The sequence below is a fragment of the Orcinus orca genome, chromosome 4, assembly GCF_937001465.1.
Source record: "Orcinus orca chromosome 4, mOrcOrc1.1, whole genome shotgun sequence".
Classification (NCBI taxonomy): Eukaryota; Metazoa; Chordata; class Mammalia; order Artiodactyla; family Delphinidae; genus Orcinus; species Orcinus orca.
In genome coordinates, this window is record NC_064562.1 from 127081001 (window position 1) to 127100645 (window position 19645).

The window sequence follows — 19645 nt, forward strand, 5'->3', positions numbered from 1 at the left end:
GTTGATTGAGATTGTAGGGGCCTGGAACCGAGGTGTCAGCAGTAATTTAAAGAAGGCATTCAGCCTTCCAGCGCCTCTTTTCTCCATTTCCCCCTCTCACCCCTCCCACCCTCTCTCATTTACGCCTTCAAGCAGTACGGGGGCGGAGAAGGCTTTTAAAATAAAACACAAAACAAGGTCTTACGCTCGGGCGATAGCCGAGGGAGCCGGAGCGCGGATGGGTTTGGAGCAGGCGCCGGTACAGCCCGCCGCCGCCCGGGATCACGCGCCCTTCCTGCCGCACCTGAGCATTTTCAGGTCTCGCCTAAGGTCCGGGGCCGCTGGGCGCGCGGCGAGGTCCTGGCGCCCTCTGGCGGGGTCCGCGGACAAGCCCCCTGCCCGGCCCGCCAGCTGCAGACACCGCGTTGGGCTGGGCGTCGCTTCGCAGTCCCTCCCGGGACCGGCTCTGGTGCCTTCCCCTGCGGCTCGGGTTTCGAACGCAGGTACGCGGCCACCTGTAACCTTCAGTCTCAAAAGCGTCAGTGGTGTGCGCCTCGGAGCCGAAATAAACTGACCTATAAGACACCTCCTCCAGTGGTTCTGATGGCTGCCAAGTTTGAGAACGAGCGGGCCTCGGTCCCAAGACTTTTGTTTTGAGGAGTTAGCTATTCAGCCGCTAGAAGCGACGCCAAGACTCAATAGTTTTGGGGAAAGACTTAGACTCCAGACTGTTTAAAGGACCTTATATGCACTTAGCGGGTATATACTATGTCAGTAGAGATCTGTGATTCTCCTCACACCCAGAGCCACTTCCAGATTCATTCTCCAGAGTGCTTGTCGCTCCCCTGGTATTTTTTATTCTCTTCCGAATTGGTGCTTAATGCTCATTTTAGCTAGATGTCATGTGTGTAAAATGTTGGGGGAGGAGTCTAAGAGGCTCAAAGTGCCAGTCGCCTTGGACCTCATCCCCTGGATCCAGACGCCCGAATTCCTATTTCCGCTCTGCTTCATCTCTTTCTTGCTTAAATTTGCTTGTCCTTAACTTTGTCAGGGAAATTGTGCTTTCCCAAGTGTCAAAGGCAACTTAAGGACGTGTTATTTTAGCACTTTACCTGTGAATCTTTTAAGCTGTCCACATTTACCAACAGTAGAGACTAATAATAAATATAATACTGCCACAGTAACAAAATGTCGTGCAGACTTTAAAATCATATTTTGATGGATATTTAATTTTTTTCAAATTTGATATGATGCTTAGTATGACCCCAATATGTAGATGATTTATATCTCTGAATGATTGGAGGGAAATAGAAACACAGACATCCAGGAGAGAAAAATATTCACAGTACTTATCTTTTTGTTATTGGTGATTTAAATTTTCTTTTTTGTGTTTTCCAAGTAAATTTTGGAACATTTATAGTCAGAAATTGTTATGTAAAAAAAAATGGCCTTCTGGAAATGCCTTTGTCTTTTTTAGTCTTCATTAAAGATTGGGAGTAAATTTCAGATCAGAGATGTCTGAAGTGGGGTGAGTTATATCATAAACCTTGCTCACAGTTAAAATTAAGGCCCCAGGAGCTGGACCATTTGTGTTGATATGGGATACTGTAACTTAAAAACGAACATTTAATTATAATGGAAACGTTGTAAAGAAGAGAAACATTCAGTGTTAATTTTTTAATTTAATTTTTGTCAAATCACAATTCCTGGGATTGGACAGAGAAAGAAAAGCTTCTCAGTGCTATTATTTTCTCTTTTCTGGGTAAATCACATCTAATTTTCCCGGAGGTGTGAGATCACATCCCAAGAACTGGATGGATTTTTTTTTTTAATTATTTATTTATTTTATTTTTGTCTGCCTTGGGTCTTCGTTGCTGCGCACTGGCTTTTCTCTAGTTGTGGTGAGCCGGGGCTACTCTTCATTGCGGTGCATGGGCTTCTCACTGCGGTGGCTTCTCTTGTTGCGGAGCACGGGCTCTAGGCGCGCGGGCTTCAGTAGTTGTGGTGCACGGGCTCAGTAGTTGTGGCACACGGGCTTAGTTGCTCCGCAGCATGTGGGATCTTCCCGGACCAGGGCTCGAACCTGTGTCCCCTGCATTGGCAGGCAGATTCTTAACCACTGCGCCACCAGGGAAGCCCGACTTCATGGATTTTTAAAGAAAGATTTTTTTACCAATGTCTTAAGGTCATATATTTCCTTATTTAATAATATTTGGTAACAGGAAATTATTTATGTCTAACCTTTCTTAAACGCGTTTCTTGACCACTCCTCAGTAGTGATTACAAACTTTCCTCCTCTGTCATTCTGTGCTTGAAAATATAGCATCTGATGCTTCTATTTTAAAAATAATCAGGATCCAGAAAATGTTTAGTTCTGAGTTTTGCTTTCCTATGCTTTTGGCTTTCTCTGTTGACAGAAGCCAACTTTACACTGAAGGAGGCTGCTGTGGGTTTCTGTTTAACTCTGCCTGTTTATAGCACCAATCACCACACTGAAACTATGTTGTATTATTGTCAGTGCATGAGGCAGCAGAATTCAGAATAAGAGAAAGGAAAGGATTTACAAGAGGATAATGGCATGCTTCTAAGCAAATTCTTTTTTCTCCAGGGTTTTTATTTTTGAGGATTTGAGAGTTCATTTTCTCTTGAAGGAAAAGAAAGAATAATCTCACAGTACAATATTGTACAGAAAAATCAATATATTTTCAGGGTAAACGTTTACTAAGAAATTCTAAAAACATAAAACAGGCTAGAATTAAAAACTAAAACTTCATGTCAATATTAACTCAAATTTGAACTCCTGTTAATGCCTTAAATAGAACATAGCTTTTCCCTTCCTTTTTAAAAATTTCCCAGCTGTGGAGAATCTAATGTGCCACTAAAAATGAGAGGAAAGTACAGTTTTATTATTTTCATGAATCTAGTGACCTCTACTCTTACACTACAAATTATTTGAGTTACACTGGATTTGAGACCAGCACTGTTTCTCAGAAAATGAGTCATTGGAGGTTTAAAGATTTTTTGGGGCTTTGTGCATTGTTCCTTAGGGCAAATTGCTGGCCACTCCCAAAGAATCCAATGGTATTTTGGTTTTTTTCTCTGAATCTTCCTTTGGTCCTCAGGCTCATGAAATTGGCATCAACAATGCTTACTTTTCCCCGGAGCTGGTGCTTGGAAACAATTCCTTTATTCAGAATAAGCTAATTATGAAGTAGCGTCTTATTAAAATAGCAGCCCTTTCCTTTCTTCTTATCCCAAAAGCTCAAAGTGTTTTTCTTTTCCGCACAAAATAGGGGGTGAAATAAAATATACCACACAGAATTTTAAAATAATAGATAAAAGCATATGCATACAGTCCAATAAGAAGTCAGTAATACATTCCTTTGTTCCCAGCATTTGGCCAAGAAAGAACACCTTGATGGTGATTTCAAGTCATAATTTGTGGGCAACTGGAAATTCTAACTCAATACTTAAGAAGAAATAAATCTGTATCTATAGAACACAGAGTGAATTTAATCATTGTAGGGGAGCTAAGTCAGAATTTAGGTCAACAAGACATTCATAGGAATGAGGACCATCACTTTTTTCACTTCCTCCTCTTAATTAATTAACATTGATTGGGTGGTACATAGTTCATGGCTGTGCTAAGGCTGAGCAGATCAATATCAGCGCTCTTGACAAAACTGTCTTTTTTTTTTTTTTTTGGCCGCACTGCCCGGCTTGCAGGATCTTAGTTCCCTGGCAGTTAAAGCACTGAGTCTTAACCACTGGACCACCCAGGGAATTCCCAAAACTGTCTTTTACAGGAATGATTTCTTTTGCAGTTTTTCCTTCATTTAGTCTTTCTCTATATTTTTAGGTTGCAGTGAGTGGCCAAGGAGGCAGCGTTTTCTGGAGTGCTTTCTCATAGGCTTATCTGTGGCTGATACCTGATGAAAACTGAGGAAATAGGAACTACCTCTTGTGGAGGGGAAGCAGACCTACAGTGGGCCAGGCCCTGTACCAGGTAGGAATTTTCAATATATTATTTTGCTTAGTCTTCACACAAATCCCAAGGAGAGCATTGTTGCCATTACCATCTTCACAAATGAGGAAACTATTGCCCAAGGTCACGTGTTGGCTAAAGGTCAGGATCCCGATCGCTGTCTAGACCTGTCACACTGTTTACAAAGACCTGACAATTCCAGGTCTGTGCACCTTCTTTGAGTAATATGTTGATCCTTCTGTAAAGGAAAAGATTCTCTGTGTTCCCCTCAGTGTAGACCATGGCTAATGTTATGATGTTATTTAAAGATCTATAAACATAAATCTTGGTGTACATTTCTTATGTTTAGATCTCTTATGAAACCATGGAAACCAACAAATTTACTAATTAAATATAAGCACAACTATAGAAGCAATTCCATCCAAATCAATATTAGTTTGATGTGATAGATTTTATATTTTTTTTCCCCTAAGGACCTCACAACACAAATTTTATACAGCCTGCCACTGTGAAGTTTCAAGTCTGGGTGCCTTTTGTATCACATCAGTATTATATGATGATGCCCACCACTTTTCTCTTTTAGATGTATTGAGAAATCTTAGGACAGTGTTATTTGGCTGTCATTAAGTGTCTACAAATAATGTATACACAGAGGGTTTTTTAGGGAAGGGGAAATACTCGTATGATTTTTTTTCTTTTACTATATATATATATTTTTTTATTTTTGGCTGTGTTGGGTCATCGTTGCTGTGCACGGACTTTCTCTAGTTGTGGCGAGCAGGGGCTACTCTTCGTTGTGGTGCGCGGGCTTCTCATTGTGGTGGCTTCCCTTGTTGCGAAGCACGGGCTCTAGGCATGCAGACTTCAGCAGTTGCGGCACACAGGCTCAGTAGTTGTGGCTCGCGAACTTTAGAGTGCAGGCTCAGTAGTTGTGGCTCACGGGCTTAGTTTCTCCGCAGCATGTAGGATCTTCCTGGACCAGGGCTCGAACCCGTGTCCCCTGCATTGGCAGGCAGATTCTTAACCACTGCGCCACCAGGGAAGTCCCTCTGTGTAATATTATAATGATGGCTATATGTCATTATACATTTGTCCAAACCCATAGAATTAGAATGTACAACACCAAGAGTGAACCCTGAGGTAAACTTTAGACTTTGGGTGATTATGATGTGTCAATGTAGGTTCATCCTTGGTAAAAAAAAAAATGTACCATTCTGATGAGTGATGTTGATAATGGAGAGGCTGTGCGTGTGTGGGAGCAGAAGGTATATGGGAAATCTCTGGACCTCCTTCTCAATTTTGCTGTAAACCTAAGTGCTCTAAAAAAATAAAGTCCTTTCAAAAAAAAATAAAGATAAATTCAAAGGAATCTCCCAGAGTAGAGAAAAAAAAAAGTCAAAGATTAAACAACAGTAAGGAAAAGATATTGATATTTATCAGTCCAGGAGTCCATCATCTGACCAGTAGGAGTTTCAGAGAGGATAGAGAAAATAGAGAAGATGAAAGTATCTGAGAGGTGAAGAACTGGTGAACAGATTTAAAACAACGACAACAAAATTCATACAAGAGAATATGACTCAGCATTAGAAGGAATGAACTGCTGAGACATGTAATTACATGGATATACCTGAAAACATGCTGAGTAAAAGGACTTGAAAGAGTAGATACTGTATGGTTTGAATTACATGAAGTTTTAAGTCAGGTCAAACTGATCTGTGGTGACAGAGTGGATTAGTGGTTACCTTGGGTGGAGGGATTGATTGAATTAGTGGGATTTTTGCATGTTTGAAAAATCATTCTGGTGGGAAGAGTGACTGGAGGCAGTGAGTTGAAGAGCTTATTAGGGACGTATAACTTCTGGGCCTGTGGGACCTGTGAGATCAGTTATCATAAATGTGTTGTGGCACTAATCTGCACATTAGTATACTTTTCCCTAGAGCACCAGCAGCCCAGGTGTAAGAAAATGGAAAAGGATGTTTAGACTAATCCATGGAAAAACGTGTAGCAGAGAAGCAATGCACCAAGGCAACTGAGAATGATTCAAAATAATGGTGACAGGAAGAGATAAAAGGCAGCTGGTAGAATAGCAAGGAGTCAGGAGATGCGAGATCATGATGGGGCTGGAAAGTAAATGTAGGGGAAGTGATGGGGAGAGGCTGTGGTCAGTGGTGTGCTGGAGTAATCTAGGGGCTGACAAATCCCAGGCAATTCTTTGAAAGTCTAGACAACATGGAATGAACTCTAAGATGCGCTGTTTAGTGAAAAAGACCAGATACAGGAAGATGTGTATAGTAGGCTACCAGGTAAAAGGGGAGACCATTTATATGTATGTACTTGCATGTTAGTAAACTATTTCTGGAAGGAAATATAAGAACCTTATAATATCAGTTGACTCTGGGGAGGAGAGCTAGGTAGCTGGGGGACACAGGAGGGAAGGAGGCTTTTCGCTCTCTTCCCTTCTTCTCCTCTTGAATATTGACCCATGTGTATGTTATTACCTATTAAAAATATATAAATAAAATTTTAAAAACAAGGAAAAAGAAAATAGATGTGAGATAATGAATAAAAACAGAACGCAAAGTGAGGTATTCATGCTTCACATATAAAGGTATGCTTCAAATATATATATGCTTAGGCACATATGTGAACCAGTACTAGATGGTAAGAGAAACAAGCCCTATTTGATTTGTTTATTTATTTATTTATTAGCCGCGTGGCATGTGTGATCTTAGTTCCCTGACGGGGATCGAACCTGTGCCCCCTGCAGTGGAAGCACAGGGTCTTAACCACTGGACCACCAGGGAAGTCCCTGATTTGTTTTAGAATATAGATGAGGGCTTCCCTGGTGGCGCAGTGGTTGAGAGTCCACTTGCCAATGCAGGGGACACGGGTTTGTGCCCCGGTCCGGGAAGATCCCACATGCCGCGGAGCGGCTGGGCCCGTGAGTCATGGCCGCTGAGCCTGCGCATCCGGAGCCTGTGCCCCGCAACGGGAGAGGCCACAACAGTGAGAGACCTGCGTACCGCAAAAAAAAAAAGAATATAGACGAAAATGCTTAAAAAGAAAGCAATCAAAAAAGAAAAAAAAAAGCAGATCACTGGACATCCTAGATTATATTATCTAACGGCTAAACACTTAGCACCTACTATGCTGGTGCTGGTCCCAAATTATTAATGCAAAATATGATTCTGAAGAGCCATTGGCACTAAAGTTATTCATGTAGCTTCTTCACAATATATTGTCTATTTTGTTCTTGGTCCTTTATATTCAGTCAGCTTGCTTAGAGTATGCCAGCACATAAAAGCAAGTCTCGGACTTCCCTGGTGGCTCAGTGGTTAAGAATCCGCCTGCCAATGCAGGGGACGTGGGTTCAAGCCCCGGTCCAAGAAGATCCCACATGCCGCAGAGCAACTAAGCCCGTGCACCACAACTACTGAGCCCACGTGCCACAACTACTGAAGCCCGCGCCTCGAGCCCATGCTCCGTAACAAGAGAAGCCACCGCAATGAGAAGCCTGCGCACCTCAACAAAGAGTAGCCCCCACTCGCCGCAACTAGAGAAAGCCCCTACGCAGCAACGAAGACCCAACGCAGCCGAAAATAAATAAATTAATTAATTAAAAAAAAGAAAAGATTGACTTTGTGGCAATAATTAGAAAATAAAAAGCAAGTCTCATACAACATCTAGACTGAGCAATTACACTTTGCCTGATGCCCTGATCCTGTACTCATGTGATGTCACCATGCGGGTTGAGAAGGTTATTATCCATTCAAAACACTAGATAAGGCCTGTGAGACCTAAAAGAAGTCACAGATGATCTGATTTTACACCCACATCCCCTCCCACACACACCATCTGTGCTGAAAGACCTAGGATCTTTTCATGCCTCAGAATTTGTCAACCATGTGTCTTCCTCACCGTGCACATCCATCCCTCGTTTACTTCTCACTGCCTTACTTGGTCCTCAAAGGTCTGGTCTCTGCCTCACAACCCAAAGCCTGAAAGCCTGACATTAACTCTAGAGATAAGGAACCTGAGGATGTAGAGGACAATGTATCTGAGCTCCCAGAGCATCATGGCCATGTTGGTTCTTGTTTCATTTAGAAGTGTGCATTCCAAAAGAATGGCCAAAGAAGCCCAATTTTCTTACCTCAAGAATTCCACCAAGTTTCTCCATCAGGGAGAGCTTTAGCTTGCCCCATGTAGGGGTAGAGTGATATGTAACTAGTTCACCTATACTCCACGCCTGGGCTGAGAAACACACTGCACATGTCTTCCAGACTGAACCAGACTGCTCTCCATTTACACAGGACCAGCCACAGAGTAGATGCTCAATGAATGCACTGACTTCAATGGAACCAAAGAATCTATTCCAAGAAGCCACAAATCCATCATCATTCAGCCAATAAAATCAATGTACTGGAAGTTTTTGTTTTAAAAGAAGCAATAGGTACCTTAAAACTTTCACTTAGGAAGTCTCCTTTACTAATTTTTTAACCTGAAAGTTGACTGCTTCCTGATTTTTCACACACACACACACACACACCCCTTCATTTACTGTATTATCAAGATCCGATTTGCCCAATTAGAAAGTAGAGTAGTAAGGAATATCTATAATCAAGAGACTAACAAGAGTTTTTTAAAAAAATCAACCTAACTAGTGTTTCAGGATGAAAGGAACTCAGGGGCTTGCAGAGATACTTGGATTGTATTTTTCCTTTACTTTATAATCAAATCATGCTAATATAAACCAGAAACATAACTTGAATTAAACATACATTTCACTCATGACTAATTACAAAGCAGGCATTTCAAATCAGTGTTGAGCTAATGCTTTTAGAACAATTATTTAATTTTCAGCGTCCAATATCTGTCAAGTAAATCACCAATTTCCATTTCATTCTTATTTAATATAAAAAAAATCAAATTAGTATAAAGCTATTTCACAGCTGTCTTTAAATTAAACCATAATCAAGAGCATGCAGCATTTGGGGCTTGCTTTGGCATCTCCAAATCAAACATTCTTTTTGTTCAGATATTAAAGAACAATACCAATAGTTATGTTTTATTTTGAAGTTTTAAGCCGGGCTTCGTAATCTCAGATTTTAACTTGTGATTTTTCACAAGTAACTCAAATATTGAAATGTATGTTTCTTTTTTTTTTTTTTTTCCTTTTGCGGTACGCGGGCCTCTCACTGTTGTGGCCTCTCCCGTTGCGGAGCACAGGCTCCGGACGCGCAGGCTCAGCAGCCATGGCTCACAGGCCCAGCCGCTCCGTGGCACGTGGGATCTTCCCGGACCAGGGCACGAATCCGTGTCCCCTGCATCGGCAGGCGGACTCTCAACCACTGCCCACCAGGGAAGCCCGAAATGTATGTTTCTAAGGACAGGGGTTGGCTGCAGAGTGGAGCAGAGTATGCAACATAATTATTAATTTTTAACTGACTTTTGATAATAAGAACAGAATCACCAGCTCAGCTATTACTACATTTTTGTTAATAATCAGTTTTTCTTGCATTAAATCTAAACAGATCTTCTAGTAGCAAATGTAGACCTTCAAGACCTTCAAAGAAAAATCAACAATCCCATTTTCTAGCAAAATTTATTTAGCAGGAAGGTATAGATTTTTCAAACAAATAAATTGTTAATATTTTGCATAATAAATTAACCAAGTTAAATTATCAGGAAATGAGCCTGTTTGGTTCGGTCAAAGACGATTTTTGGTTTTAGTGTCTTTCACTGCTTGATAAAGTGAAGTGACTTACCACGCAGGCAGTGCAGTGGAGCAGAAAAGACTCCATGGATTAGTCTGGGTTCCAGCCCTGCCTGTATCCTGCCTTGTATGGTAGATTAGATGGATCACTTCAGTTTCTCTGACTGTTGGCTTCATCATTTATAAAACGGGGAAAATACCTGTTCTCCTCCCTAGGGATCATTGTGATGTTTGTGAAAGAATCTTGGAAGAAACCTCACACACATAACCTGTGTAAAGCAAAGGCAATTGGTGAGTGGATTAAAGCCTAGAAATTTCATTGTTTCATTATGAGATGCCTAAACTAACAGACCTTTTTTATAAATAAAAATCTAGAGAACATTCTTATTTAATTCTATCACTTACTGAGCACAAGATGGGAAACATTGTTTTAATGTTATTTCTATCTGGGGACTTCCCTGGTGGTCCAGTGGTTGGGACTCTGTGCTTTCACTGCAGGGGGCACGGGTTCGATCCCTGGTTGGGGAACTAGGATCCTGCATGCCAAGCAGCGTGGCCAAAATTATATATATATTATTGCTATCTGTAGATATATGATGGCTCTAGCTGTAAAACTGGCCTGCTACTTTGAGTATATTGTAAAATGATGAGAAATTTTAATATTTGTTGTTTATTGAATGGGATACTCCTTAAAGTTCAATTTGTGTCTATCTAACCTTGGTATTTGAGATGAAAAAGATGAAGCAGGCATTGTCTGGATTTGGGAGATTTTTCTTTATCAAGAATTGTTATGGCCCTTTTCTTCTTGAAAATAGAAATTAAGGCCCTACTAATATTCAGGGTTCAGACAGTATGTTTTTGCTCAGAATAGATCATGAACCAAAAACAACTCTACAGTGGTCAACACCACCCAATCAGAAGAATGTTTTGATTTATTAAATTAATCTTTGAGAAAGTCAGTAGATTCCCCAGCTCCTCTTACTGAGTGAGTTTTTGAAGGAAATAAAGAAGTGAGAGCTAACTGTCCCTCACCCCATTTCTGTTGTAACAGCCTTGGGGAGAAGGAATGCATGAAGCTTGATTGTGCTCTGATGCGTAGGAGCTAGGGCAAGAACACTGTGTAGGCTCTGACCCCTGCATGTTCACCAGACCTGCTGCACCAGACAGTACACCCTGGGATGGTGCTCTGTGAGCCAATGCAGATAGTCTCTCTCCAGGCTAGGAAAGATGAGAACCAGAGAAAAAGACACCAACACCGTATCCACTGTAAGTCATGTCCACCCAGAGGGAAAGAAAGCCTAAACTGCGAATCTCCACCCTGGGCTGAGGGAAGCGAAAGAAGATAGACTGAGCCATTTCCATCTCTTCCCGTTTTTTCTCACACCACTATTACTTCTTTTTCTTTTCTAAAGTGCCTTGTGTAAAGGACTGCTTAATATGGTAAATTATGCAGGTGGGCTAGAAAAAAGAGAAAAAGTTGGCCCAGAAGCAATTCTGCAACACTAATGTTTTCTGTTAATTAGGTTTTAGAACTCTGTTAACTTTAATATACTGTAAATTATACAGATATATGCAACCCCATGTTCACTGAAGCATTACTTAAAATAACCAAGATATGGAAACAACCTAAGTGTCCATCAGGGGATGAGTGGATAAAGAAATTGTGGTATACACTCAGCCCTCTAATCCACAAGTTCTGCATCCACAAATTCAACCAAACACAGATCAAAAATATTTGAAAAAAAATTCTAGAATGTTCCAAAAAGCAAAACTTGAATTTGCCTCACTCCAGCAACTATTTACATAGATAGCATTTACATTGTACTAGGTATTATAAGTGAACTAGAGATTATCTAAAGTATATGGAAAGCAAATCATAACTACATTGAGGCATCTCCTCACACCGATCAGAATGGCCATCATCAAAAAATCTACAAACAATAAATTCTGGAGAGGGTGTGGAGAAAAGGAAACCCTTCTACATTGTAGGTGGGAAATTGGTACAACCACTATGGAGGTTCCTTAAAAAACTAAAAATAGAGTTACCATATGATCCTACAATGCCTTTCTCTGGGCATATACCCAGAGAAAACCGTAATTCAAAAAGATACATGCACCTCAATGTTCATAGCAGCACTATTTACAAAAGCCAGGACATGGAAGCAACCTATATGTCCATCAACAGACGAATGGCTAAAGAAGATGTGGTACATATATAAAATGGAATATTACTCAGCCGTAAAAAAGAATTAAGTAATGACATTTGCAGCAACGTGGATGGACCTAGAGATTGTCATACTGAGTGAAGTAAGTCTGAAAAGGACAAATATCATATCACTTATATGTGAAATCGAAAAAAATGGTACAAATGAACTTATTTACAAAACAGAAATAGAGTCACCACAGTCTTATGGTTACCAGTGGGGAAAGGGCAGAGGGATAAATTGGGAGATTGGGATTGACATATACACGTTACTGTATATAAAATAGACAACTAATAAGGACCTACTGTATAGCACAGGGAACTCTACTCAATACTCCATAATGACATGGGAAAAGAATCTTAAAAAGAGCTGATATATGTATATATATAACTGATTCACTTTGCTGTACAGCAGAAGGTAACACAACGTTGAAATCAACTATACTCCAATAAAAATTTTAAAAAAGAATTAAACACAAATCTCTGGCAGAGGCAAGGTTATCGCATTGTAGTGTTGAATAAAATTATTTAAAAAATAAAGTATCTGATAGGATGTACGTAGGTTATATGCAGCACTACACAATTCTATAGAAGAGACTTGAGCATCCATGGATGTGTTATCCAATGGGAGTTTTGGAACCAGTCTCCCTCGGATACCAAAGGATGACTGTGTATATACAATGGAATATTATTCAGCCATTAAAAAAGGAAATCTTGCCATTTACGACAACATCAATGAACCCTGAGGACATTATGCTAACTGAAATAAGTCAGACAGAGAAAGACAAATACCATATTGTCTCTCTTATACGTGGAATCTAAAAAACAAAAACAACAAAGCAAAAAATCTCATAGAACAGAGAACAGATCAGTGTTGAGATGGGGGGCTGGGGTGGGAGAAATGGGTGAAGGGGGTCAAAAGGTAAAAAGAAAAAAAATGGAATGTCAACTTATCAAAAAAAAAAAGTATTGCCATTAAGGAAAAAAAAAATATATATATATACTATAAATTAGAGAAAAATTTAGGTATGTAATGATAAGATATAGCTACCCCTTAGCAAAAGTAGAATACCATATACCATACTATCAATCTCTTAACCACCTACTATACCTATTAACATTTATACCTATTATTATGTTCTATGTAAGAATATTGCTAAAAAAAAAAAAATATATTGCTAAGTGAATTGGAAGTTCTTCTAAAGATTTTGATGTGTTCCTGTTTAAAAGGTTTCAGTAGTCTCTGTCACATTAAAATAACTGTGAAGACACATAAGATAAGTATTTGACACTCATAGCTGACCTAATCTCAGAAGTTGGGAGGAAGCGTCATGAGCTATAAGGATGACAGCACTGGACTGGGAACATGCCTGGTGGACTACCTATATAATGCCATTAGAAATGGGCAGGCACGCCTACCTAAAAATAAAAAGATTCTCCGCTCTCCTTTATTAACTGTTGCCTGGATCAAAAATACAAGAGGGACACCAGCCAGGAAATGGGGCAGCCATACTTCTAAGTGCAGCTGCCTCTTCTGGAGACGGCTGGGATGCTGGGCCCACTCTACATCAGGGTATTTGGCAATGGCTGGAGACTTTTTTAGTTGTCACAGCGTGTGGGGAAGGTGGAACTGGCCTCTAAGGGGCAGGGGCCAGAGATGCTGCCAAACATCCTATGAGGCACAGGACAGCCCCCCACAGCAAAGAATTATCTACCCCCTCATGTCAAGAGCGCCAAAGTTGAGAGATCCTGCTCTACACCATCAAGACCTCTTTCTACATCGTTGCAGAAATCAAAATTTCTTGAAAACTGACAAAATGAGACTGGATGTGGGAACTAATGGTAGCATGAGCACAGGTGGGGAAGACTGTATCAAAGTCTTTAGTATTAGATGAAAACCAGTAGGAATTAGACGACGAGCTGTGCAAAATCAGACTGCCATATGGTGTAGATCTGAGATGGAAAGTCAACGGTCATCCAAATGAACAGGAAGTGAGTCCAAGGGCAATTCCCATGGTGTTTAGATAGCTCTCATAAGTATATGTAACAAAAATATATCCTCAGGTATACCAAGCCTCAAAAGTTATGTCATTTATACACTCTTCTTGGAAAAAAAAATTACTTGAGACCTAGCTCCAGATGGCCAAGAATGGATTGACTCAAGAAATGAAAAATAGGGCTTCCCTGGTGGCGCAGTGGTTGAGAGTCCGCCTGCCGCTGCAGGGGACACGGGTTCATGCCCCGGTCCGGGGAGATCCCACATGCCACGGAGCGGCTGGGCCTGTGAGCCATGGCCGCTGAGCCTGCGCGTCCGGAGCCTGTGCTCTGCAACGGGAGAGGCCACAGCAGTGAGAGGCCCGCGTACCACAAAAAACAAACAAAAAAAAGAAATGAAAAATAGGGGAAGTTTGGGTAGCAAAACTCAGGAATAAAGTTTAAATATGTGTTGTCAGATTGTACAGCTCAGAGGTAAAGCGTGGCTCTGTAATACTTCCTTTAACTATTCCTTACCCAATGTAAGGAACTGTTGAGAATCACATCTCCCTCCCTCCCTCCCTCCCTCCCTTCCTTCCTTCCTTCCTTTGTATAGTTCATTTACAATGTTGTGTTAGTTTCAGGACAGCAAAGTGATTCAGTTATACATATATAAGTATCTTTTTTTCAGGTTCTTTTTCCTTATAGGTTATTACAAAACATTGAGTATAGTTCCCTGTGTTATACAGTAGGTCCTTGTTGGTTATCTATTTTATATATAGTAGTGTGTATATGTTAATCCCAAACTCCTAATTTGTCCCTCCTCCCCCTTTTCCCCTTTGGTAACCATAAGTTTGTTTTCTGTGTCTGTGGATCTATTTCTGTTTTGTATATAAGTTCATTTGTATCCTCTTTTTATATAGATTCCACATATAAGTGATACGATATTTGTCTTTCTTTGTCTGATTTACTTCACTTAGGATGATAATCTTTAGGTCCATCCGTGTTGCTGCAAATGACATTATTTCATTCTCTTTTATGCCTGAGTAATACCCGTTATATAAATATACCACATCTTCTTTATCCATTCCTCTGGCAATGACATTTAGGTTGTTCCCACGTCTTGGCTATTGTAAATAGTGATACTATGAACATTGGGGTGCACATATCTCTTTGAATTATGGCTTTCTCTGAGTATATGTCCAGGAGTGGGATTGCAGGATCATATGGTAACTCTATTTGTTTTTTCAGGAACCTCTATAGTGTTCTCCATAGTGGTGTACCAATTTACATTCCCACCAACAGTGTAGGAGGGTTCCTTTTTCTCCACACCATCTCCAGCAATTATTATTTGTAGATTTTTTTTTTTTTTTTTTTTTTGCAGTACGCGGGCCTCTCACTGTTGTGGCCTCTCCCGTTGCGGAGCACAGGCTCTGGACGCGCAGGCTCAGTGGCCATGGCTCACGGGCCCAGCCACTCCGCGGCATGTGGGATCTCCCCGGACCAGGGCACGAACCCGTGTCCCCTGCATCGGCAGGCGGACTCTCAACCACTGCGCCACCAGGGAAGCCCTATTTGTAGATTTTTTGTTGATGGCCATTCTGACCAGTGTGACGTGATACCTTGTTGTAGTTTTGAGTTGCATTTCTCTAATAATTAGCAATGTTGCACATTTTTTCATGTGCCTGTGGGCCATCTGTATGTCTTCTTTGGAGAAATGTGTATCTAGATCCTCTGCCCATTTTTTGATTGGGTTATTTGTATTTTTGATATTGAGTTGTATTCTTTTTTTTGGTATATTTTGGAGATTAATCTCTTGTCGGTCACATCATTTGCAAATATTTTCTCCCATTCTGTATGTTGTCTTTTCGTTTTATGGTTTCCTTTGCTGTGCAAAAGCTCTTAAGTTTATTACGTCCCATTTGTTTATTTTTGTTTTTATTCCCCATTACTCTAGGTCACACATCCAAAAAGACATTCCTGTGATTTATGTCAAAGAATGTTCTGCCTATGTTTTCCTCTAAGAGTTTTATAGTATCTGGTCTTACATTTAGGACTTTAATCCATTTTGAGTTTATTTTGTGTGTGGTGTTAGAGAATGTTCTAATTTCATTCTTTTACATGTAGCTGTCCAGTTTTCCCAGCACCACCTATTGAAGAGACTGTCTTTTCTTCACTGTATACTCTTTCCACCTTTGTCATAGATTAATTGACCATAGGTGTATGGATTTATTTCTGGGCTTTCTATCCTATTCCATTAATCTGTATTTCTGTTTTTGTGCAAGTACTATATTGTTTTGATGACTATGGCTTTGTAGTATAGTCTGAAGTCAGGGAGCCTGATTCCTCCAGCTCTGTTTTTGTTTCTCAAGATTGCTTTGACTATTCGGGGTCTTTTGTGTTTCCATACAAATTTAAAAATTATTTGTTCTAGTTCTGTGAAAAATGCCATTGGTAATTTGATAGGGATTGCCTTGAATCTGTAGATTGCTCTGGGTAGTATTGTCATTTTGACAACATTGATTCTTCCAGTCCAAGAACACGGTACATCTTTCCATCTGTTTGTGTCATCTTCAGTTTCTTTTATCAGCTTCTTATAGTTTTCAGAGTACAGGTCTTCTGCCTCCTTAGGTAGGTTTATTCCTAGGTATTTTATTCGTTTTGATGTGATGGTAAATGGGATTGTTTCCTTAATTTCTCTTTTCTGATCTTTCATTTTTAGTGTATAGAAATGCAACAGATTTCTGTGTATTAATTTTGTATCCTGCGACTTACTGAATTCATGGATGAGCTCTAGTAGTTTTCTGGTAGCGTCTTTAGGATTTTCTATGTGTATTATCATGTCATCTGCAAACAGTGACAGTTTTACTACTTCTTTTCCAACTTGGATTCCTTTTATTTCTTTTTCTTCTCTGATTGCCATGGCTAGGACTTCCAGAAATATGTTGAATAAAAGTCACAAGAGTGGACATCCTTGTCTTGTTCCTGGTCTTAGAGGAAATGGTTTCAGCTTTTCACCACTGAGTATGACATTAGTTGTGGGTTTGTCATATACGGCCTTTATTATGTTGAGGTAGGTTCCCTTTATGCCCACTTTCTGGAGAGTATTTATCATAAATGGGTGTTGAATTTTATCAAAAGCTTTTTCTGCATCTATTGAGATGATCTTATAGTTTTTATTCTTCAATTTGTTAATGTGGTGCATCACACTGATTGATTTGCAGATATTGAAAAGTCCTTGCTCTATACTTCCACTGCAGGGGGCACAGGTTCAATCCCTGGTCAGGGAACTAAGATCCCTCAAGCTGGGCAGCATGGCCAAAATAAATTAAAAATAAAAATAAATAAATTTTAAAAGTCCTTGCAGCCCTGGGATAAATCCCACTCAGCATGGTGCATGATTCTTTTAATGTATTGTTGAATTTGGTTTGCTAGTATTTTGTTGAGGATTTTTGCGTCTATGTTCATCAGTGATATTGGCCTGTAATTTTCTTTTTTGTGATATCTTTGTCTGATTTGGTATCAGGGTGATGCTGGCCTCGTAGAATGAGTTTAGAAGTGTTCCTTCCTCTGCCATTTTTTGGAATAGTTTCAGAAGTATAGGTGTTAACTCTTCCCTAAATGTTTGGGAGAATTCGTTTGTGAAGCTGTCTGGTCCTGGATTTTCATTTGTTGGGAGTTTTTAAATCACAGATTCAATTTCAGTACTTGTAATTAGTCTGTTCATATTTTCTATTTCTTCCTGGTTAAGTCTCGGGAGATTGTACCTTTCTAAGAATCTTTCCATTTCTTTTTTTTTTTTTAAATTATTACTAGGTTACTTTACACTCTTTTCTTACTAAGATTTTTTTTTTTTTTTTTTTTTTGGCTGTGTTGTGTCTTTGTTGCTGCACAGGGACTTTCTCTAGTTGCGGCGAGTGGGGACTGCTCTTTGTTCTGGTGTGCAGGCTTCTCACTGCGGTGTCCTCTTCTGCTGCGGAGCATGGGCTCTAGGCCCACGAGCTTCAGTAGTTGTTGCCTGCGGGCTTCAGAGCGCAGGCTCAGTAGTTGTGGTGTGTGGGCTTAGTTGCTCCATGGCATGTGGGATCCTCCCGGACTGGGGCTCGAACCCGTGTCCCCTGGATTGGCAGGCAAATTCTTAACCACTGTGCCACCAGGGAAGCCCCTGTCCATTTCTCCTACCTAGAAGAATCTTCTACCTAGAAGAATCTACCTAGAAGAATCTTCTACCTAGAAGAATCTACCTAGAAGAATCTTCTACCTAGAAGAATCTACCTAGAAGAGCTTAATGAAAAAGAAGTGAAACGTCTTATTGCTGAAGCAAAGGAAAAATTACAAGAAAAAGGTGGCAGTGATGAAGAGGAGACAGGCGATCCTTCAGAAGATGGCATGCAGCATGTCTGTACCCAGGCCCGACTTCGGGAGCCCCTGGAGGATGGTGACCCAGAGGATGACAGGACGCTGGATGATGGTGAGCTGGCTGAGTATGACATAGATAAATATAATGAAGAAGGTGACCCAGATACTGAAACTCTTGGTGAATTTCTTTTGGGTCTTACAGTCTATGGGAGTAATGATCAAGATCCTTATGTTACTCTGAAAGATATGGAGCAGTACGAACGTGAAGTTTTCTTGATTAAGCCCAATGACATTCTCATAGTTTGTGGCAGAGCCGAACAGGACCAATGCAATTTAGAGGTACATGTTTATAACCAATAAGAAGATTCTTTTTATGTCCACCATGATATCCTGTTGTCTGCATACTCTTTGAGTGTTGAATGGCTGAATTTTGATCCTAGCCCAGATGATTCAACTGGAAATTACATTGCTGTGGGAAACATGACCCCCGTCATTGAAGTGTGGGATTTCGATATAGTGGAACTCTTTAGAGCCAGTCTTTACACTTAGAAATAAGCTATCAAAAAAGAAGAAAAAGAAAGGAAAGATGAATTCCTCAGCAGATGGGCATACCAATGCTGTCCTTGACCTTTCTTGGAATAAGCTGATCAGAAATGTGCCAGCCAGTGCATCAGCTAACACTGTTATTCTGTGGGATACGTCCTTGGGGAAACCAGCAGCCAGCCTTGCCATACATACAGACAAGATCCAGACTCTCCAGTTTCATCCATTTGAAGCACAGACTCTGATTTCTGGATCATGTGATAAGTCAGTGGCTTTGTATGACTGCCGAAGTCCAGAGGAAAGCCATCAACTGTGGCGATTCAGTGGGCAGATTGAGAGTGACTTGGAATCACTTTTCACCTTGTCATTTTTTGGCCAGTACAAATGATGGTTTTGTATATCATTTGGATGCATGCTCAGATAAGCCAATTTTTACACTTAATGCACACAGTGATGAAATTTCTCGTCTTGATCTAAGCAGTCAAATCAAGGGCTGTCTTGTGACTGCATCAGCAGACAAGTATGTGAAGAATCTGTCCATTTTATTGGAATATAGTTTTTCGTAGTAGACTCTTATGATCCTTGGTATTTCTGTAGTGCCAGTTGTGACCTCTCCTTTTTCATTTCTGATTCGGGCCCTCTCCCTTTTTTTCTTGATGAGTTTGGCTTAAGGTTTATCAATTTTGTTTATCTTTTCAAAGAATCAGTTTTCGTTTCATTGATCTTTTCTATGGTGCTCTTCATCTCTATTTCATTTATTTCTGCTCTGATCTTTATGATTTCTTTCCTTTAACTAACTTTGGGTTTTGTTTGTTCTTCTTTCTCTAGTTGCTTTAGGTGTAAGGTTAGGTTGTTTGAGATGTTTCTTGTTTCCTGAGGTAAGCTTGTA

The 19645-nt window shown here is 40.3% G+C and overlaps 1 protein-coding gene across 1 annotated transcript; it reads left to right on the top strand.

Moving 5' to 3' along the window:
- The first annotated feature begins 217 nt into the window (after window positions 1–217).
- Window positions 218–19277, top strand: LOC117203490 (periodic tryptophan protein 1 homolog). The gene is given in 3 exon segments (XM_049708917.1): window positions 218–482; window positions 18134–18735; window positions 18737–19277. Coding segments are annotated over 3 exon segments (1275 nt in total). The 3' UTR covers window positions 19145–19277.
- Window positions 19278–19645: the final 368 nt, after the last annotated feature.